Source organism: Xyrauchen texanus, chromosome 19, assembly GCF_025860055.1.
Source record: "Xyrauchen texanus isolate HMW12.3.18 chromosome 19, RBS_HiC_50CHRs, whole genome shotgun sequence".
Lineage (NCBI taxonomy): Eukaryota > Metazoa > Chordata > Actinopteri > Cypriniformes > Catostomidae > Xyrauchen > Xyrauchen texanus.
The window spans coordinates 12,931,306-12,955,380 of record NC_068294.1 but is presented as its reverse complement, the minus strand read 5'-3'; the positions used below and the strand labels follow the sequence as shown (position 1 = coordinate 12,955,380).

The 24,075-nt window shown below is 39.7% G+C and overlaps 1 protein-coding gene across 2 annotated transcripts in view; it reads right to left on the bottom strand.

Annotated features, from left to right (window-relative positions):
- LOC127660198 (A disintegrin and metalloproteinase with thrombospondin motifs 2-like) overlaps nucleotides 1–17,425 on the bottom strand; it is a 257,731-nt gene extending 240,306 nt beyond the window's left edge. For both annotated transcript variants that reach the window (XM_052150320.1, XM_052150321.1), the window contains exons 1-2: nucleotides 17,199–17,425; nucleotides 13,478–13,869 (exon numbers count right to left, since the gene is read on the bottom strand). In XM_052150320.1, the coding sequence (XP_052006280.1) occupies nucleotides 13,478–13,869; nucleotides 17,199–17,283 (477 nt within the window). In that variant the 5' untranslated portion in view covers nucleotides 17,284–17,425. The remainder of the gene's footprint in view (nucleotides 1–13,477; nucleotides 13,870–17,198) is intronic.
- Nucleotides 17,426–24,075: the final 6,650 nt, after the last annotated feature.

The following is a 24,075-nucleotide window of genomic DNA, read 5'->3' as shown; positions in this document are numbered from 1 at the left end:
ACAACTCAGTGTTTTTTTTTCCATCCATCATTCTGATGCAATACAGTCGGGGTTTGGGTAAGAACAGACTAAAATATAACTCCTTTTTCACTATAAATCTTCATCAGCAGTCTCCATGGCAATCATGATTTCAAGCTTGGTTACACTTCCTGGCGCCATCTAGCGCTCTGCGCATATGTCAAGCACTAGGAAGTGTAATCAAGCTTGAAACCATAATCGTGCCTGGAGACTGCAATGGCAGTTTCTGAGGCTATATATATAGAGAGGTTTCGGAAGGGGGTGGGGCAACTTTGGACAATGACAACCGGTTCTCATGATTTATTGTACGAGATGAACATATTGACAACTTTTAATCTGAAAAATTAATTAACAATGTATATATTAAATCTAAATGTATTTTTGTATCAGTGTTATGAATAAATGTTATTAAACCTAAGTTGGAAACCAGTTACCAAAACCCTAAACCAAACCATGATTTTAATGGGAAAATAACTTTTGTGTACATGGAAGAAAGCAAGCACTGGGGTTTGGAATGAGACAAGCAAATTACAGGTTATTTTCTCAGAACCAATTAAATTTTTCTGAGGCATTTTTGTAATCACGTTTATGATTCTGGTGTCAAGGTGATTTTTAGTGGCTGTAAATAGTCAGTTCCTGAGTATTTGCATATTTTTTGACACCAGTAATTGCAAACCACAGCACTGCAAGATCACTTTGTGTTCTTAAACTTTTTTCAGTCTAACGATTTCAGTTCTAAATCTGTAAGACATTTTTATAGTATATACATTTTGCATAATAATTAATTTTTTAATGTATCTAAAACAGTAAAGTAACAGCTAACATCTGTTACCACACAATAGCACAAGCACAGTTCATGATAGCATTAATTTGGCAGTTAAAATGTCACCTACGAATTCTTTACTCATGTGAAGTTTCCTAATGCTCTACCAAAGGGAAATCCCTCGTCTTTGTCATGTGTTGAGTGCACAAACTGTGAAATGGCTGCTGAATTGCAGTCAGTCGGAATTGGTAATTACAGGTTATGAGAAAAACTCCTGCCTTCGCGCTGAGCCACAGACTAGCTGATAAAAGCCTCTTGATTGAGTAATTGTGTGTTTGAGAGCCACATTTCAGGGCGGAGTCTGTAATCATAGAGTAATCTCATGTTTGTTCATGCCCAGCACCAGCCAATTCACACAAATTCAAACAAAAGGGTCAATAACAGCTGCTCAGCAGAAAATTGATATAATGATTACACTCCGAAGTAAATGGCACTTCATCTCTGCTAGCTCCGCTTACCATCGTGGTTATATCCATAGTGACGCTAGTGCTTTTCACTCGAGAAATGAAGTCTCTTGGCATACAGGTGTCATTATCGGATCATCAACTTTTAATATGACCTACTTATACAGAGTTGTTACAACTATTATTTGATTTCTTCTGCTGAACGATCAATCCCAACTTTAACTTTCCGAGATGGTAGAAAGGTGCCTCTGGTTGTTCTTGCAGGGTACTCAACCTTACAGGCTCCATATGGTTAGGATTAGGGTGGAGTTAGGGCATCTGCTGCCTCCCAGGAACAAACTGTGGCCCCTTTTCTTCTATTGTTTTGGTGATTGGGATTATTTGTGCACATGGCCACCTACTGTGGCAGGGATTATAGATTTATAGTAAAAAAAAAAATACTTCAATACTGATCTTTTTCTCAACCACACCTTTCATGTTGCTTGTAAAGATATAGAGCTGGAGATATATGGATTACTTTTATACTGCCTTTATGTGCTTTTTGGACCTTCAAAACCTCTAGCCACACTACACTTGTATTGTGAGGACCAGAGCTGAAATATTCTCCTAAAAATCTTTGTTTGCGTTTAGCAGAAGAAAGTAAGTCATACATATCTGGGATGGCATGACTGAGTAAATGATGAGAGAATTTTCATTTTTTGGTGAACTGTGCTAATATATTGGTAAGATCAAATAAGTAATGCTTCAGCACTTCACACAATCTGCAAGTACAAGTGAAAGAACTGAACCAGCTGTTCTCAACATGCAAGGCGAATAAAGTGATAATGTCCCTCATGGGACGCTACACTCTCTTCATCACCCCATCGAAATTAGACACACTGTTGTACATATGTTGAAAGTGTCAAGGAAAAAATTAGCTCTTCCAACAGGTACTCTATCTCAGGGTGAATCTGCAGTGGTACTGCATAAACAAACGGCAATAACTGACGTGAAAAAGCAATGTTCATATTCACAGCAATTTTTAGCGATGAAGCGTCTGGAAGTCCTTCATTTTTAATGAGAGTTGGTGACTTGAAGTGACATGAGCAACAGCGACCTTTATGCAAATGTGCAATGATGCAATATGATGGCTGATGATCCATCTGCCAAATGTCGAAAAGGTTTCAAATCTGTTGTAGCGTCTACACAACTGACTTGTAGTCGCAGACCAGTCGCCAAATACAGTAGTTGCCGACTCGAAACATCATAGGGGACAAGCTTGAGTCGTGTAGTGTGATCCTAGGCTTAAAGATAGCTGACTCAATTTTATTTTCTCATCATTTATTCAACCTCATGCCATCCCAAATGTGTATGCGATATAATAAGTGTGTGTGAGAAACAGATTAACATTTACGTTTTTTACTGAAAATCTCCACTATCCCTTTAAAATGTTTCTTCTTTTTTGTTTTTGGCAATTCACATAACCACTTACTGGGCAGGAAGGATGATTTATAGTAATAAAAAAAGGACTTAACTATTGATTGTTTCTCTCCCACGCTTCTGAAGATATGGACTTAACAACTGGAGTTGTGTGTATTACTTTTATGCTGCCTTTGTGCTTTTTGGAGCTTAAAAGTTCTGACCACCATTTGCAGACCTACACAGTTAAGATATTATTCTAAAAATCTTCAATTGTGTTCTTGTGTTTACTATCCCTTTAATAGTGCATTGAGATGCTCCTTAGGTCACAACATCTCCTACTGTTGCTCTTTGAGTAAAGTCAAAGATGACTGCATCTAGCAGACAGCTTTGCCTTTTGGTGCTGATGTTGCTGTCGATTATGCCAGCAATGCAAACTATGATGATGGGCAGAGGGCCTGATTGATGGTACAAGAGAGTTGCTGGATGCAGATTCGCCCCAAGAGAACAGAAGAGGCGCAAGTATAATTGCGTCGGCCAGTGAAGTGTGTGAAAGGATTAGGCATTGGCCACTCTTCAGCACACCCACATAAAAGACTGTCCCCCTAGGGAGAAATGCACTGGCCTGCTTGTGTACTGAAAGCAACCGAAAGAATCTTTGACACCGACAGCACCATTCGTCTTCGATACGCCTCTCTTCCCCTGCCTGTTTGCTATCACAGCCTTGTCCTTGTCTTTCACCAAGCATGGTGTGTCCTCTCATAGCCTGCGCAGCTGCTAAACGCTGTCTCTGTATTCATTAGTTTGGCAATATTATGAGGGCAAGCTTTCCTCAGGATCTGTGGTGATGTCTTTCACCTATCATTTTCTGCTTTCCTTTTCTGCACTCTGTTTGATTCTCTGAACGCAGTCTTTTGAAAGTATACCAGGCCAGAGTAAAAGAATCTCACTGTTACCCTGCTGAAAACACCAGCTTCACCAGCATGCAATTCCCATGCTGGTCTAGGCTAGTTTGAGTTAGTTATGGTTTAGTGCTGGTCTAGCAAGGTCTTTCTGGTTAATCTAGTTAAAAAGCCTGGTGAAGACACCAGCACACCAGGATTCCATGCATGGATCCAGCCCCTAAAATGTTGGTCTTTTCAGCAGGGTAACCAGATATTTGGCGTGATTTCATTTAGTTGCAGTTAAAAGTAGGTGTGGGCAAAATTTCTGATTTTCTGAAATTTCTTGGCATACAGTTCACAGTAATCCATTTCAAAAGTGAATTTGTTAGTTGGAGATTTATTATAAGGGCTTGTTTAAGGACCAATCATGCGTCAGACATGCTTGTGTAGCATCTCGGGTGCATTGCATCATAAAAATAAAATGTTTAGGTCACTTTGTCAAGTTAAATATAGTTTAATACTAAACCTATAAACACATGTTGAGATCCCTTAGTTCGCATATGCGCTCCTTCAAGTGTTTTGAACTCAAGAACCTAATGCATATTTTTGTTGTTTTCTTCACTGTATAAACTGTGTTGCTCATACAGCTGAAATTTCAATTACTGCCCTCTGGAGTAAACTGGTAGTACTACAAGCTTGCATTTCTCAGGAATCTTCCTTATTATGGTCCGGGGGCATTGTGATTAATTGCGTAAATTTTTTATGCGTTATTTTTTGTCAAATTAATTGCACTGAATTAACACGTTAAATCGACAGTCCTAATATATATATGCGCAACACGTTAGTAAAAATTGACCGGAATTTATAGCCTCTGCGGTGACATCATTGGATGTCACAGGTGCATCGTCAGATATTTTGTCTTCAGATCACTCTGTGTGGGTGCGCTTCATGAGCCTGACAGAAACTTTCTACTTTCCTCTGTTAGGAGTTAGAATTGTAAGGCAGTGCACAGAAACCTTTCTCATTCTCTTGAATGACTGAAAAACAAAGCAAGCAGTGGGTGCTCTTGCGTTGCGGCAGGGCGGGTGCAGGCATTGCAATCTGTTTACAGTCAAAATGCTTCACATTCGTCTCGCTTACTTCCAAGAGCCAGCGCCCACTCTTTCATCGTGGGACTCTCGCATGGATCTGGCTGAGGAGCGAGAGACGGGTGGGGGTCTCGGGGTCTCTCTCTCTCTCTCTCTCTCTCTCTCAGCCTGAAGCACACCTTGGTGCCTCTTTGGTTCACGAGGGTGACGCTGAACCTCTGTACATTCCACGCATAATAATAAAGCGGCTGAGGAATTACTCGAGGTGGTTTCTCAGGCTGTGGCCAGACTATAGTTAGACTGGCCACGCAAACAAGAGACCCACCCCTCCCCCCCCCCAAACTAGAAGACAGATTTCTGTCTGGTGGCCAAAAATAAAAAGGCAAGGAAATGCTATGTCATTCCCTTCCTTTCTTCTATGACCTCCATAACGAGCGTTCTCATTCATGGAGGAATCCTTATACTCCCAGTGTCTTCGTGCCCTTGACGTCGACATATTTGACTATCGTGGGTGCTGAGGCTCAGGGGTATTCGGTGATGCCGCCGGTAGAAGAGACACTTGCGGGTTCTCTCTCGCCTGGCTCGGAATCGTCGCTAAAGAGACCCACTCCACCAACAAAGCTGTGCAGGACCACCTCCACGCTTGTGGGGAAGGCTTATCAGGCAGCAGGTCAGGCTGGTGCTGCCCTGCACACTATGGCAGTGTTACAGGCATACAAGGCTAATCTGTTGAAGGACCTGAGTGCGAGCACCACGGTCGACAAAGAGGCTTTCTCTGAGCTTCGTCAAGCCACGGATCTGTCTACCTGAACGACCAAGCAGACAGCCCGTGCCATTGGCCGGCCATATGTCTGCTTTAGTCAGCACGGAGAGACACTTATGGCTTAACCTATCAGGCATCAGAGACAAGGACAAAGCTTTCCTTCTCGATGCCCCGGTTTCGTCTTCTAGTCTATTTGGTGATGCTATGAATATAGGTATCACCAGGTTCCAGGAGGAAAAAAAGTCACGAGAAAGCCTTCGAGCAATTCCTTCCTCGCCACACTCAGGGGGAGGGTCCGCCGGCCACCCAGCCCCGCCCTGGTCCTTCTAGATTGGAGGCTCAAAAACAAAGCATGGCGAATCGTGCTCCCCCTCGTAAAGACAGGGGGCAGGTTCGCCACCCTTCCAGAGAGAGAGAGTCAGGTTACTACAGCAGATACTTCCTGGTTCCCAAGAAGGAAGTTGGGTTGCGTCCAATCTTTGACCTTCAAGGCTTGAATTGCTCAGAGGGTGTTCAAGTTCAAGATGCTAACCGTCAAGCCAGTCGTGTATCAAATCCAACAATCGCGATTGGCTGGTCACGATCGATCTCATGGACGCGTACTTTCACAAAGAAAGTCTGCCACAACACAGGAAGTTCCTGAGGTTCGCTTTCGGGGGTGAAGCTTTCCAATATCGGGTTCTTCCATTCGGGTTGAGGCTCAACGCCAAGAAAAGCATCCTCTCTCCCACTCAGAAAACTACCTATCTGGGGATCTTATGGAATTCAAATCACAATACGGGCACAATGTCTCCCGCTCGAATCATGTCCATTCAGAACACCCTGAGCAAAGTCAGGCTAGGCCAAGGTTGCACTGTTCGTCAGTATCAACGACCACTAGGTCTCATGGCAACTGCGTCCTCGGTGAACCTTTCGGCCTTTTTGCACATAAGACCATTTCAGTTGTGGCTCAAAGCAAGGGGATTTCATCCAAGGGCCAATCCCCTAGGCTGATAGGGGTTATGCGCCACGTGCTACATACCCTTTCTATGTGGTTCGGGTCCCACTCTAGGTGTGTCTTGCCGTCGCAGGTTGCTAACAACAGACGCCTCCCTGACGAGCTGGGTAGAGGTCTTAAGTGGTCGTCCAGCTCAAGGGGAATGGGAGGAGGTTCGTCAGCTCGACTGTCACATTAACTGTCTCGAGTGGATGGCTGTATTTCTGGCCCTGAAATACTTCCTCCAGAGGCTGACATGTCTTGGTGCGGGTGGACAACACACCGGTATTATCTTACATAAACCATCAAGGAGGTCTAAGTTCACGCCAGCTGAACAGACTGGCACGACAGATTCTCCTTTGGGCCCAAGGCAAGCTCCTGTTAATCAGAGCAGCTTGTATCCCTGGATGCCTGAATGGGAGCAGATTTACTGTCCAGACAGAAAATACAGACGGGGGAGTGGAAACTCCCCCCCGAGGTAGTGGAACAAATCTGGGTGAGATTTTACAGGGCAGAAGTAGACCTCTTTGCCTCTCAACAGACAGACCCTCTACTTCTCTCCGAGTCACCCAGCCCCCTGGGTCTGGACGCGATGGCACATACATGGCCCAGAATGCATCTGTATGCGTTTTCCCCTGGTTTCTCTGCTCCCGGGAGTCTTGGCCAGAGTTCGCCAGCAAGGGTCTTGCCTCTTACTGATAGCGCCGCGCTGGCCGAACAGGGTATGCGACGGCTCGCCTTGGCCGATTCCAGATAGGAGGGACCTTCTGTCTCAGGCTCAGGGGATAATATTTCATCCGCAGCCCAAGCTGTGGAACCTTCATGTTTGGCCCCTGAAGGGTACCAACTGAGGGACACTGGGTTTTCACCTGAGGTTATCGAGACCATTTTAAGTGCTAGGGCTCCCTCTACCAGAAGAATCTACGCCAATAAATGGGGTGTCTTTGAAAGATGGTGCAGTGCACATAATGCAGATCCAGTTAACTGCCAGATTGCTTCAGTTCTGGACTTTCTGCAGGGAAAAATCAGGGCTCACTCTACCAGAGGGGTCACCTCCTCTAAAGCCGTGGCTAGAGGTGTCCCTCTGCAGCATGTTTGTGATGCGGCAGGCTGGTCCTCTCCGCACACATTCATTAGATTTTATAGTTTGGATGTTCATGCCACTCTTATGTCCTTTAGTCGACATCACAAACTCATGTCTGAGACCTATCACGTTCTTGTGAGCACACTACACAACCGTAAGGGGTCCGGACATCCACAGTGTGGTGGCTCCCAGTGGTTCCCAAAGCACTAATTCAGCGCAGCATAAGTGTAGCTTTTTGAAAGGGAACGTTTTGGGTAACTTGACTGTAACCCTTGTTCCCTGATAAAAGCAGAACGAGATGCTGTGCTTCACTGCCGCACTGGGATGCCCCAGGACTGCTCTTCAGACAAAATACCTGACGATGCACCTGTGACGCATCTATTTATAGCCCTGCTACAGGTGCATCCAATGATGTCACCACAGAGGCTATAAATTATGGTAAATTTTCATTGACATGTTGCACACATATTCACAGCTGGTCACACCTAAAGTTCTTCCCAAAGCGCTAATTCAGTGCAGCATCTCGTTCCGCTTTTATCAGGGAACAAGGATTACAGTCAAGTAACCAGAGACGTTCTGCCTACTGAAATGTTGTTTTCTTCACTGCATAAACTGCACATTGCTCAGTAAATTTCAATTACTGCCCTCTGGAGTAAACAGGTGGTACTACAAGCTTGCATTTCTCAGGAATCTCCCTTATTACGGTACGGGGGCATTGCGATTAATTGCGTACATTTTTTTAGCGCGTTATTTATGGTCAAATTAATTGCACTGATTTAACGTGTTAAATTGACAGCCCTAATATATATATAAGGGTTGGGGAATAACAGAATACATGTAACAGGATTACATATTTAAAATACAGAATATAAATATCTGCATTCCACTAGAAAAAATTTAAATTGGTAATTAGAATACAGTTACATTAAAAAAGTATTTTATACTTTATTACCATTTTATTAGTAAGTTTGGAGCAGAATAGAAATAAATAGAAATAAACCTTGTGTAAATTGTCAGCCTTAAGCCAAGCTAAAATGCTATTTTTAGCCATTTTACATGCACGTTACCAGACACGATCGTAATGTTTTTTTATCAAGAAAATTCATGTTAGATTATTATTTCTTTTGTCTAGTAAGACCTTTGATATTAGGGCAAAAATCCTATTCTTGATAAATTTTTGTATTGTTTTCCTGTAGAAATATCTAAAAATCCTTAAAACAAGATCAATTTGATATATCTTGTTTTATAAACAACACTGCTTGAGATATTTAGGTTTTTCAGAGAATGTATTTTTAACATGTGTATTTGTCTTACTTACTGGCAGAGTTTTTAATAGTCAAAACAATTGAAAAAAAAAAAAAAAATCTACCAGTGCTGAAGAAGTAATCCAAAGTATTTAGACTACATTGCCGACCTTGAGTAATCAACAAAAATGTTACAAATGACATTTTACAGCATGTATTCTGTAGTGGAATACATTTCAAAAGTAACCCTCCCAACCCCGACAGCGTGGGTGTGTGTATGTATGTATGTATGCATGTATGTATAAAATCTAGATTAACTAGTCAACATAGTTGAATAGTCTATTTCATCTTACAACACAAGGAAAGGTGGCAAGATGACAAATAACTTTTTGACATATTTAAATAATGTATTTTGCCAGCTTTTTAAAATACATCAAATAAACAGAGTTGTTGTCTTTTATTGCTTTTGTTGTCTGTGTTAAAATATAACACCATATCATCTAGTGAGTGGACAGGCTTAATTTTTCTAACTTGTAAAAACAATGAAAGAGTATTCCCTAGAGTTTATGTACTGTAAGTGCAAGCATAACCTGCAACACTGGGCGATGCCCCACAATAAATCAGATGTATGCAGAGTCCACATTTTGCCATAATTAAGAGATATCTAGGCATCAGTCATTTTATTACAAACAGCAAGTGGACAAAGATGCCTCTCAGCTTATACAAGGCTTGACAGATGATTAAAGTCAAACAAACATGCCTTGCACTATTAAATTCAGTCTAATACAGGTTTACACAGGGTCCACATTCAGAAAGTGGTCAGAGATAAATGTGATCATGCATTCAGAAGTGTAAACATTATTCTGTACTTAAACATCCCACATTATCAATGTATATTTCAAATCACCAATCAAATTTGACACAGCATTTGTACACGCTCATGTACATACTCTAACAACTGTGTTTGAAAAGCCTTTATAAATTAATTAAAACTATAACCTCCCAGAAGGCAGATGTCTACACACAGCTGCATATCATGTTGATAAACGCCTGTTGTTAAACCATACAAAGAAAGCAACACATTCACTTGTGCTGAACGCATCCAGCTTTCTCTTTTCCAGACATCTTCAGTCAAGTATCGCCTTGCTCAACTGGACCCTCTGATTATCAGGGATACACCCCACCTCTGATGTACAGTACTGTTAAACTCCTCTGATTTGTAGGAAAATAATGTTTTATAACAACAATACATAAGTGGACAATTCATAATACCACAAAAGTGGATTTCTCTTCAGTCAACGTGACCTCCTGACCAATGAGCAGATGTTTGGTTTATGTCCAGATATTTTAAAAGATTAGAACAGTGAGACAAAGAACTCATAGAACTCATATGAATATGATATCATTACTGTTAGGAGTGCTAAATATGGTTATGTTCATCCACAGTTTTGAAAGAGATTGATAACTGCATTCTATAAAAAACAATTTTTAAAACACAGAGCCATTCTAAATACTATTGTTGCTGCTATTAGCATGGTCGGTCTTCATTTTGCTAAATAATCACGTTTACAAATGCTCTTGTTGGCAAACAAACCTCTGTCTGAAATATCAAGAGCTGTGAAGCTAAGGTTTAATGTATCCTGTCTGTTGAGGGGTATCACGCTCCGAGAAGATGGAGTAACTTGGGCTGTTCTATATGCAAGATGCCCACAGCTGTAGCCCTGGACGACCCTGAGTGTTTGAAGCTGAAGGACAGCATGGAGACCGAGTTTATTCTGTGGGCACCATGCCCACTGGAGCGTGCACACACACACACACACACACACACACACACACACACACACACACACACACACACACACACACACACACACACACACACACACACACACACACACACACACACACACACACACACACACACACACACACACACACACACAGTACAGAAATGCTGAAACCATGACCTCAAATGGGACAAGTATATGCATATAGGTTGACAGAGTATAAGAGCATGAGTTCCTGAAAAAAGCCAGTGCACACACATGCATGCAAATGAATCACATAAATATCAAACATACAGGCACACAAAGTTTCATCCCTTGAACAGGGAAGTCAATGTGTTTTTTTAATTTTAGATATGTTATGCTTCCTTTTATCTAATTTTCTAACCCACTCTAACTTTGAAATATTGTTTTTGCTTCATCAGAAGTATTTGTATAAAGTGCACTAAAGTGTACAGAACTTTTATAGAGTATTTCTTATGAAAATGATCAACTTGAAGACAATATAGTTCATCCATAGTTCGATGTGTATTTTCAGTGATATTTTGGAACAACTTAATGCAACTAAGTGATATTTAATTTGTGTTGAAATGTTTCTTAAATGCAACAAGTTCAAATTTTGAAAGGAACAAACTGTAAAGCTTTAGTGAAGCCAAGTAATTTTGTTACAACTTATAATGCACTGAAATGGACAACTGTATTGCAAATAAAAGTATCAGCACATATACTTTCATACTACTTATTTAAATACATTTGACATTACCATTACATCCATCCATCCATCGTCAACCGCTTATCCTGTGTACAGGGTCGCGGGATTACCATTACATATTATATTAAAATTACATTAATACATTTGACTACATTCCGTTGCCTCAAAACAATGAATTTTAGGCACAGCCAAGAAGGATCAAATAAACTTATGTAAAATGTAAAATGATTTTTAAAAAAAAATCTTTATTTATTTGTATTTTATTTGGTATGCGATATTAAAACAAACATTAAAATATAATCATAAATATATTTACTTTATACTATGTTTTAAAGAAATAGCAAGAAATTGGTACGTCTTAATAATAATTGATGTCAATTATTTAAATATGTACATGCTAAAAAAAAATCTAGATAGAATTAATAAGACTTTTTTGCAGGTATAAATCTTTGATACAACTATATTTTCAATCATGTTTTTAATTGAAACTGCTCAATGAAGACATTACAGTATCATTATCTTTTACAGCATAATTTATACAGTACAAGCGTACACAATCAGTTTCTGTGCTAGGATGTTCAGTCAAGTGTCTACCTCCTAGAAATTCATATTTCATTATTTAAAAGACATTAATTTAAAATGTACTTTAAAAATAATATTCATAAATTGACTTTTACAATAAGTGTTCTTTTTAAAGTGTATTTATGTGTGTTAAGGCACACATTAATGAAAGTGTATAATTAATAGTATCCTTTCAATTCATTTCATTTAGATTAGCTAAAAATATACTTTTTTTAAAATGTGATAAGGATTTCAAGAACACGATCAATACACTTAAGAAAAAAAAAAAATTCTCAAGGTGTATAATGTCTCAATGAGTACACTTCATTTCACTGACACCGAAGGATAGTAATCTGTGCTTGATGTATACATCATTGATTTGACCTCTTAGTTTTATGTGCGTATGTATCTTCACGCTCTCTTGCTGTGTGTCAGGTACAGGGTCTCGTGATCTCCTGCAGACACGTGCAGCTTTGTTTAGGCCCATTTACATTTTGTTTATTCCTTTTAATTCGGTTACTCAATTTAAAAAAATCCCTTGATTACAAATTGCAGAATCAACAAATCTTTCGATTTGCGGAAGTGACGCAGTTCACGGATGAGGTTCCGAACATATAATGACAAGAAGTATCAGCTGTGTAAGAACACTTTCAATAGATATGAAAAACAATGTAGTTGTCTGTCAACCTGAAAAAACATAAAATCACTTCAGCAATCCAGAAAATATTCAATACAGTTTTCATAGACCTGCCGGACACAGCACGATAAGTTCAATAGGTAGAATGTATGCCATTTGCGGTGCTGTGTCCAGATGTGATAGAGAAGTGCATGGAACACTCTAAACATTGGCTTACCTGAGGGAGTAACGGCTAGTCTTTGCATGTGAAATTATTAACAGTGCTTACTCAAGCAGCAACTGAATGTGCAGATATAACGGTACGTGGCAAGCTTCTGCGATCTGGGCAGTATGTGGCGCAAACTTGACAACTTCCACTACTGCTGCAGCTCAGTGCAAGAAAGTGAAAACATTTGTCTCTTGATGATGTGATTACTGTATGTAATCGATAGTGGCAGCCCTAAAATTTGAGTACAAAAAAACAAAACATTCCTTGATAAACATGAGTCCTCTGATCCAATCCTTATATCTGTCACTGCAGATCTCACACAACAATGCACAAAAAGCCCTACCACTGCTTGTTATTTAGCTTTACATTGTTTTAGGAAACCCCAGGATAGTTACAAAAAAAACTGTGATTACTGTGTACACTAAAAACTAATTCAATATTCCATTGAAGAGACAACTTTCAATTTTCATTTGCATAAAGTTGAGCATTTCTCAACTATTATAGGCTCCCCACTTGCTCTCCTCCCATTGTAAATTACTTGACAATGCCCAATCAGCTCCACTCACTCTGTGCCAGTGGACACTTATAGGATAGAAGAACTAAATAATTGTAAGTAAAATAACGGTTAATGTGAATCCTGTCTACTTTAATACTTTGACCTTGAGGTCACACGGTCAACAAAGGCATATTGCACCCAAGAGCTACAAGTGGAAAATAGCTTACCATAATAACCCAAAACAACAACCAATTTCTATGTTGACCCTACCTCTGACTTTGTTTTGTCAGTTATTACAAATATTATGGCACAGACCAGGAAATGCATGCAGCATTGGTGTGAATTAACGGAACATATTGCATACTATACACAAATGAAGACCAGAGTGCCCACTCACCAGGCCGTCGCAGTTACTAATAGCTACAGAGGCTCCCTGCATGTCTGTAACGTCACCCACATACATGCAGTCACTCTTCAAAGGCTCAGAGCGCGTGCTGCCGGAAACCTGCCACTCCATCTTGGCTCCGGGTGACACCAGTCGCGTGTTGCGCCGCAGACGCAGGTGAAACTCCCGGTTGAAGACGGTGACATTGTAGTAGAGCCGGTCAAGCGTGCCTCCTTCGGACTCATGGTGGGCATGGTCGGCAGATGCCGCCTCTCTTCTCCAGCGCCTACGGAACTGCCCATCTGCTGGACCAACTGATACCGCATGGGACAGGAAGCGGCCTTCTGCATCTGTAAGAATGGGCTTCACCAGTCCATAGTCCCCCAGTACATGCTGCAGGGAATCTGAATTTGGTTATAAACAAACACAGTCAGTCAGACGGCAACAGCACACATTCACAGAGTATGTCAGCATCTATAATGAATGTCACTGTCTTGGCAACTTTAATGGAATGGTTTGGTGACACAGTGTTTCTCAGTGATTCAATGTTTTTGTCATTATTGATGGGAAGTTGACATGTCCTGCAGAGTGGCATACTATTCTACAGTAGATCTAAAGCCATTTTAACAGCATTTTGTTAGAGCTGTCAAAGTTAACACGTTAACACATGCGGCTAATTAAAAAAGTTCAACGTGTTCATTTGTCTTAATTGCGATTAAAGCATTTACCGTTAATAAAAGCATAAACACTGGTTGGGGGGGGGACCTTTGCAATGTGTTTGCCCAGACTCATTACACTGATGCACACTTAACAAACACACACACACACAACAGTCGCGTCAGTGATCAAATGATGGGGAAAGGACCTCTTCACGTTATTTGTTGTACAAAACAAGCCCAGATTGTACTTGTGATAATCAAGCACTTTGCAGCCTCTGTAAGCCACAATTTAATTAGAATTACACAGATGCACACAAAGTCTTAACTATCACGAAAATGCTGAACGAGGCGTTGTTTACAAGCACTTTTTATGTGGTGTTAAAGGAGGATTTGAGTTGTCTTTCAGGTCTTCGACAACCAAGGTTTATATTCAATCGCATGAATTGGATGGCAGCAGTGGGTAAGAAACGAAGAAGGCAGATTTTCTGTTACGAGAATCAAGGTAGTTTACTCTCACAAGCCATCAAGATGCTCAGACTTAGATGGTTAGATCATGTATTTTGAATGCCTAACCACAGTTTGCCGTGCCTCACGCTCTACATTCAGCCACCAGCTGATTGCCGTAAGGTTTGATGTGGTCAAAAAATGACCTGGCAACAAGAAATGAATGCTACAACGAAGATTTAGGTTCGGTAGGTCATGTGCGTCTTCCGGGATGGGGCCCCCGGGATCCGTTCAATAGATGGTTAGAGACTCTAGCATAAATGCCGGATAACCGGACTCAGTGGCTTGAATGTTGTCGTTGTTTGGCTGAGGTACCTATGAGGTAAAGTTTATTATGATGCTCGGGCAGTGAAAGTTGCAAGGAAGCTGTCTGGCTGATGCCCAGAGATTGGGTTGTATCACAAGGTGCAGCTACTTTGAATATTTGGACATGGACTTATAGGGACTTTGTAGTGTAGGTCCCCACCCCTTTTTTATTTCTTTCAAGTTCATCGGTTGTAATAAATACCATGGTTTTATGGCAGTGAAGCACCAGAATAGAATACCGATGTATTGCCAAGAGTTAAAAGTACCGCTTGACAATGGTATTGATGCCCTGATTCGAATCATGAATGCGGCTTCACAATTGCTGTAGCAATGTGGATAGCCACAGTCTGCCAGCAGATTAATATTGTGGAGGATGAGAGTTTAAGAAATTTAATACACATTGCAATGGATATGCAACCTCCCAGTTAGACTTTGCCAAATATTTAAGGTTACTTGAATTGGTGCCATTTTAGTGCATTTCTATCTTTATACTGTGGAAGGCTTTGTTTAGAAAATGTTAATAAAGCATTATATTTCTACATATTGTTTTATTTCCTAAGAAGGAATTAACTGTATTTTGACAGGAATATATATATATATATATATATATATAGATATATGAGAGAGAGAGAGAGAGAGAGAGAGAGAGAGAGAGAGAGAGAGAAATTTCAGCACTTTCAAAATCAGTAATTAATTATAATTAACTATGAAAACTTAAGTGATTAACTGTGATTTAAAATCTTTAACAATGATTTGTCAAACCACAGGACAGTTTAAAATACAGCCAACTAGTGAAGACACAGGTGATTAAAATTTTTTACAAATTTGAAAGAAATGGTGACAAGTTACAGGATCTAATATATACACTTTCACATAAGCATTACAGTATGTACATTTTAACCTGAAATCTTGATTTTAAAAAGTCCATGGACATGTTATGTGTCAACTACTTATCTATGAGGGATATATTCATGCAGGCAACTTTCACAGAAGGCTTTGGCAAAACAACATTTCTCACAAACCACCTTAAATTTAGATATTAGTTCACATCACAAGTTTGATGCTTGTACACACTCAAGCGAAACACTTCCCATGTAGTCAGTGCAAATAAGTAGCTATGGGTCAGACAAGCCTGTGTGAAGCAACAAATTAACACTTGTTTGACACCACACAGATCATTTTCAGATATAATGATGCTTGTTTGTGCAGAGACTGTAAGACTGCAAGTGTATGGCATTATTCTGTGTTCATAATTATACATGTGCCTCCCATCATGATCTGCCAACGAAAACAGACATTTTCAATGTGCCTCATAGTTAACCACTGGTTTATTTATACAAGATTGACATGTTTACAATTTTGAATACAACAATATACCAAGGACTCACAACAAGTACTGTTAACCAAGTATTGTTGCAGTCTCACTTAAATTATGACTTTGTCACAAAACATCGTGTACTGCCTTACTAGGCAATATTTTTGTGCTCGTTTCTATAGGTCATCACGCACACTCCGCACGCGCCTATAATGACCAGATATGCTTCACGCGCACATGACGCCAAAGATTCTAATTAGTCTAGATAGGCAGCTCACTAGGATTGAGACCCCGCCGATATGTCAGTTCAAGTGTGCGCAAAATGCAGTGATGCTTTTAGCACTTACTCAAGCACATTCACTTGAATGTATTTACAAATAGCCATTTCAATGAATAAATATAGCATTTGTAGCAAAAACAAGTTAAAGCATAAAGCTGGTCTTTACATTCCACATTCTTCCTCTTCCCAAACCAAAAGTTCTTTTTCAGAGCTTTTCTTTATGCAAAAATACACTTTAATGTTTGAAAATCTCAAATGACCAAAACAAAACGGGGACCATTTCTAATTTGAAATCAATATCCTGCGATACTTCCGCTTTCAGACAGATCAATATCGCAAGATCGTTTCTTCTTTGGGGGGGGCGCGCGCATTGTACCTATAGTGTACAACTGAGACATCCACAGCTTCCTGTTCAAATTAATTTCAGCAGCACGTGAAACATGCACACTTCAAAACAAAGAGTGATGACACAGCACACAAGAATGCAATGGGTCCAGAGCATAATTAAAACACATCAGAAATAGTCTATGCCACGAGTTTGACTAAGATATGGATGGGCATATTGCGCGAACATCCAGTTTTGACAGGCACTTGGGCGGTACTGGGCAGGACATCATATTGCGATGGGATGAAAGTGCAAATAGGTAAAGGCAGTAAGTAAAGACGTACCTATGCTACTGGCAATATAGAGGCCGTTCGTCTGCAGAAACATCGGCAGTGTGATTAGGATAGTAAATCCGGCCGCGAAATCCATGGCAGCTCCGAACTGCACAGGTGAGAGAGACGGACTTTGGGATCCAGCGTGTTAAAAGTTCCCCGCGCGACCAGCAACCGCCACGCCAGCAACAGCCGCCCGCAACTTACTGCAAAGTGCACGAGTAGAGTGCTTGCCTCTCTCTCTCCCTCCCTCTCTCTCTCTCTCTCTCTCATATACACACCCTCTCCCTCCTCCCACCGACTCTTACTAGTTTTCTCTGCACACACCTGAACGTACGCCGACTAACTCACCCGCGCGCCACAATAAGAAGCGAAAAGAGGGATGCAGAATCATCTCAGACAGCGATGCGGCAATATATTGATATTTCGCATTTCCCCACATATAAATGCATTTTGAAGGACTTCAAACCATAAAGTTCTGTAATGGCTGAATTTTAAATTTCAAATTCATTTGTGGAACTTTTAAAAATTGTAATTCTAGTTATGTGTAGAGGGGTAACCCGCTCAAACTTTGTGCAGCGCTTTATCATTTACAAGCACAACGTCAGCAAGTGCAAGAGCGCCCCCTTGAACTCACAGAAGCGGGTACAGACTTACTACTCAAGAGCAGTCACAGGTAGGCCTGGTAGAAAGTGTGTTGTGTTAAAGAATGCACACAGTCAGTGCCATATGTACTGTATGATTACATGTTGTATAATGGCTTATAATAAAGTGGTTTAAAAAAATAAATAATTAAAAATGTGTATAATCCAACATGCAGGATTTTGCACCATTCAGAAATGCCTTTAATATTTCGATTAAATTCAGGGGTTGCTTTTATTATTATTTGAACTGAGGAAAACACAATGCAGAATTGTAATTGTAATTTAACTTAAAGTAAATAGATTTTAAATGGAATGAAATTCAAAGATATTCATATAGCTGCTGTAAATGTAATATTTAATAATTGACATTTCAATTTTCAGTGTTGAACCAAAATAATAACTTAATTCAATTCAAGCTAGCCAATTCTTAAATTCTGAATTTTGCAGATCCCTGTCCACCTATCACAACCACTTTTGCTAACACTTGCTTCTGCATTTCTATATCACCAGTGTTGGGTGTAATCCAATTACAAAATAATTCTAATTACTTAATTAGAATTACTAGTTACTGTAATCTAATTACTTATTAGTCAGAACAGTAGTGTAATATGTTACGTTTTAAATTCTTGTATTAAGATTGCAGTTACTGATTTCAATTCATTTAATTACTTTTAAGTACATTATATGGTTATGCTTTTTCTATTAAATTATTTATGTAGAATACATTAATTATGGCCCTGTTATGAGTTATTGTGAGGGACAAATGTGAGGTGCTGAGTGTATGACTTGTGTGTAACAATGAACAAGAAATTAATATAGACATTAGTTTGAATATGTTGAGTGGAAAAGTGTTAATTAAGTCATTAGTAAAGTAATTCTGTTACAATTTAAGTATTTTGTAGTGGATTACTATTTTTTAATTACTTACATAACAATGCCCATCACTGCTATCAATAACAGTCCCACCCACTGTAAAAATGTTCTATAAGGTAACCTTTTTAACTTAAATGTAGTAACATCTAAATTAATCAGCACTATTTAAGTTGAAAATGTTATTTAATATGACTAAATCAGCCATACAAATTAGGTTACACCAACAAAAGTCCTTTTTATGTGTTTGATCAAGTAGAAACTGATCCTTGAGGTAAAATTGGGAGGTTACCTCTTTTATCAGAGTTTAATTTTGGAGTATCTCTCTTTTTTTCTTCACAAATCTGATAGCTTGCAAATTGTTATTGCTATACAGTAAAAATAAAAAGCGTTTAAAAAAATGTGTACTAATGTAATAAAATAAACACCTGTTCTTTTAAAAGACCTTATCTAATAGTTGCATGTGGATAACCATTATACAGTTATAAAACCTTACGTACAATTATGCCATGTCAGAGCCTGTCACTGTGAAAGAAATATCCTTATTTTTCTCATTAAAATATTTCCCCATACACTACTATTCGTTTACGGACAGCAGGAGGATACTGAGAATATGCAGGCATGTATGATTAGCTCATATAGGGTGCATACTGTAGTATTCAGAGAATTATGTGTATTCCTGTGATTATAGGTAAGTTAATGTCAGGAGCAGATGAGCAGATAGCCCTTTTGTGATGTGGACAGGGAACGTCCTTGGTAGGGTCAAGCACATGGCATACTTCGTTTGCATGTATTAAAATATTAATGAGCAATGGAACAGATTTTAATTTTGCTTTTGAAAGGTTAGACTCCTAAGCATCCGGTTTAGAGAGTGTCAGATTTAATCAGACATACTCATTAAAAAGCTGCCATACCCTATGGAAGCATAATCCATCCATCCATCGTCAACCGCTTATCCTGTGTACAGGGTCGCGGGGGGCTGGAGCCTATCCCAGCTAACATTGGGCGAAAGGCGGGGGACACCCTGGACAGGTCGCCAGTCCAGGAAGCATAATATAGTATGAAAATATTGGGAAACTAGTAAGCTCTAACTGCCAAACCATAACAGGTAATTTAGTTAAACCTGTTTCCTATATAGTGAATGTCAGATTAACATGATTGAATTTTTTGTACTGTAGTATATATATATATACACTCACCTAAAGGATTATTAGGAACACCATACTAATACTGTGTTTGACCCCCTTTCGCCTTCAGAACTGCCTTAATTCTACGTGGCATTGATTCAACAATGTGCTGAAAGTATTCTTTAGAAATGTTGGCCCATATTGATAGGATAGCATCTTGCAGTTGATGGAGATTTGTGGGATGCACATCCAGGGCACGAAGCTCCTGTTCCACCACATCCCAAAGATGCTCTATTGGGTTGAGATCTGGTGACTGTGGGGGCCATTTTAGTACAGTGAACTCATTGTCATGTTCAAGAAACCAATTTGAAATGATTCAAGCTTTGTGACATGGTGCATTATCCTGCTGGAAGTAGCCATCAGAGGATGGGTACACGGTGGCCATAAAGGGATGGACATGGTCAGAAACAATGCTCAGGTAGGCCGTGGCATTTAAACGATGCCCAACTGGCACTAAGGGGCCTAAAGTGTGCCAAGAAAACATCCCCCACACCATTACACCACCACCACCAGCCTGCACAGTGGTAACAAGGCATGATGGATCCATGTTCTCATTCTGTTTATGCCAAATTCTGACTCTACCATCTGAATGTCTCTACAGAAATCGAGACTCATCAGACCAGGCAACATTTTTCCAGTCTTCAATTGTCCAATTTTGGTGAGCTCTTGCAAATTGTAGCCTCTTTTTCCTATTTGTAGTGGAGATGAGTGGTACCCGGTGGGGTTTTCTGCTGTTGTAGCCCATCCGCCTCAAGGTTGTGCGTGTTGTGGCTTCACAAATGCTTTGCTGCATACCTCGGTTGTAACAAGTGGTTATTTCAGGCAAAGTTGCTCTTCTATCAGCTTGAATCAGTCGGCCCATTCTCCTCTGACCTCTAGCATCAACAAGGCATTTTCGCCCACAGGACTGCCGCATACTGGATGTTTTTCCCTTTTCACACCATTCTTTGTAAACCCTAGAAATGGTTGTGCGTGAAAATCCCAGTAACTGAGCAGATTGTGAAATACTCAGACCGGCCCGTCTGGCACCAACAACCATGCCACGCTCAAAATTGCTTAAATCCCCTTTCTTTCCCATTCTGACATTCAGTTTGGAGTTCAGGAGATTGTCTTGACCAGGACCACACCCCTAAATGCATTGAAGCAACTGCCATGTGATTGGTTGATTAGATAATTGCATTAATGAGAAATTGAACAGGTGTTCCTAATAATCCTTTAGGTGAGTGTGTGTATATATATATATATATATATATATATATATATATATATATATACACACACACACACACACACACACAACATATATATATATATATATATACACACACACAAAGATCCCCCATTTAGACTTAACAGACTGTAGGGGCAAGTGCTGTTAGCGAGCATCTATGAAGGCCGGAACGGTACACGAGGGGGTGGGTGGCCAGCACCACGCCCGAACGCCTTTGTCTCCCCAGTGGCGATGTTTTACACACCGCACCAGGTACTCATTTTTTTAGGCTGAGTCGACCTAGGGGAGGCCCGGGACCGGTTCAGATAATTGTCACTGGTGTTGGCCATGAGCGTGAATCGAACTAGGGTCGCCAGGTTCGAAGCGCAGCGCGCTAACCGACACACACACACACACACACACACACACACACACACACACAATATGACGTTATTCTGACATATGTACAAAAAAAATCAATCATGTTAATCTGACATTCACTAGGTTTTAACTAACCAGCATGTTATGGTAAACTGCTTGATTGATTGTTGCATAGTGACACGGAAATAATACTAATTTACCTTCACTCTAGAAAACATGAAAACCCATAAGGGACTGTATATGGATAAAATCAGCATTAGAGTATCAATTGGTGCAGTTCAACCACAATGTACTACATATTGGTTTGGTTTAAGAAGATTATTTGTTCCTTTTGTAGTGTAAACACCTGTCACATTATAATAATAGCTTGATTAAAACCAAACTGCCCTACCTAAACACCCTGTCATGCTGACTGCAACTCAAATCAAGAGTTAGAAACTCAATCTTACATTTTGGAATTGCAAAGGATTGAAAGAAAGACACGTTTTCGTGATCATCTCTTTTAGGATGAAGTGATTATTTTGGATCAGGCAAGCATGGGCTGTTGTTTCCAATTTGTGTCTTGTAATCCCATGTTGCAACTGTTGTTTTCTGATGAATGACAGTATAATAACAAGCAGATAAGAATTGCATTCATGAGGAGTTTTAACAAAGTCTTTGGCTTCTGCCAAAAGATAAAAAAAAATGTTACCCTGAGAAAAGCTTGTAATGGTTACAAGGATCTCAACAAAAACAAATAGGTTTGGAATTGTACCGTGTACTTCTAATACAAAATATACTGAGATAGTTTAAATCCATTTATTGTCATTCTTCTCATTGCAGTAATCTGATGAAAGACATCAAATCCTCCTTGCAGAATTCCTTTAACTGTGTAATATTGGAGCGGTTTCTTGCATGTACGACCTACAACTGGACTGAGATCTGGAATTTGACTTGGTGATTTCTTAACCTTCCATTTATTTCATTTGAGCCATTTCTTTATTGAGCTGCTTGCATGTTATGGGTCATTATCAGGCTGAATGGTTCATATACAATATGGTGCACCTTGAGATGTTTTACAGAAGGCCTCTTGTTCTCCTCCAGCGCTCTCTAGTATGATGTGGAATCACACAAGAGCTAACTGATTCTAAACAACCATGGTTATTGTTCATTCCACAGATAACCACTGAGAGGTCAGACCAAGTGTCCCACAGTGTAAATATCACAGCCTGAGCAGATAAGTATGAAAACTAAATTTCCTTATTCTGCACATTTTTATATCGAGTACAAAAAAAGATTGTTTTTACTGTATGTGGCACAATGAAGATTAGTTGAGGAATTCTGTCAGTGTAAACCACGCAGTGGCGATTTCTCAGGACCAGCAAAGCCTTCTCTGCTGGCGTAACATGCCTAATAAATAAATCCTTTCATTCTCATTGACCTTTTCAATGGCTTTCCACTCCTAATTAATCTACATAGGAATTTAGCAAAAAGTTTCTCCAATCAGAATTTATTCCTCAATGCTTACAAGCAAAGTATGACAACTGTTTCACAAATCACATGCCCGAAGCCGAAGTACCGTGTGAGTCTGAGTTCCACCCCGTCAGGCCTTCAGACTTTCCACAGAATCCCTCAACACTGCATTGAATAGGCATCTAAAGTCAGATTGTCAGATTCATCAGCCAATCAGATTGATTTATTTGTTCTTGTGGGTGTGGTCTTTAGGATATGTCCCAGTCCAGGCCTTCTAGATGGCGTTGAGTGACACAATCACGCTTTAAGTGATGTGCATAATTCAAGAGTGAAAAGCGCGAGATCTTGCTGACGAGTCAGCTGTCATCACTGCTGTTATTGCCGTTGAGAAAGAGATCCTTATGGATTTAAAAACCTGAGATGTTCTTCATGATTCATTCGATTGTATAATGAAACAGGAAATGAGGGCTGAATTTCACTTCAAGTAAATTGGTAAGTGCTTTTTGCATTGTTATAGCAACATCAGGAGTTTTCTTAGTGTAAATTAGGCTTCTTGAGCATTCAGTGTCGGATCAAGTGTACACTGACAAAACTACATTTATTGCAAGCAATATTTAAATCACAAATATTAGATAGATTTTTCTTCATATTAGACCTCTGTGTTTTTAAAATGTCAATATGTATTATTATTTGACTGCCACGATGTATGATGTATGCATACAGTGTCTTATTCATTGTGAAACTGTGTTTTCTAAATGGCATGAATCACACTGAGGACCTAGACTTAAAATGCACGGGCTGCCACTGAAACCATGATCCCTTAAAAAGAGAATCTGAAGTATTTAAGCCAGTTAAAATTTTCATCTCACTATTCATCATCATCCCTCACACAATCATCTAAAATGATTCACTATTTTACATAAACACCTCTGTGACCATGCTATAAAAACTAATCTTGCTATTGGTAATCTATGGATAGGAGATATTTATGTTGGCTTGAGAAAGCCAACATACAGTTATTCTACAGACTTTGTTTAGGGTTTTTCCAAAATCCCTACACAAAGACAAAAATTATTAATTGTTACTCCTCCTAGAGCTTTCAAGCTGCAGCCACCAAATTTGGCACTGACCTTTAGACTGTTCTG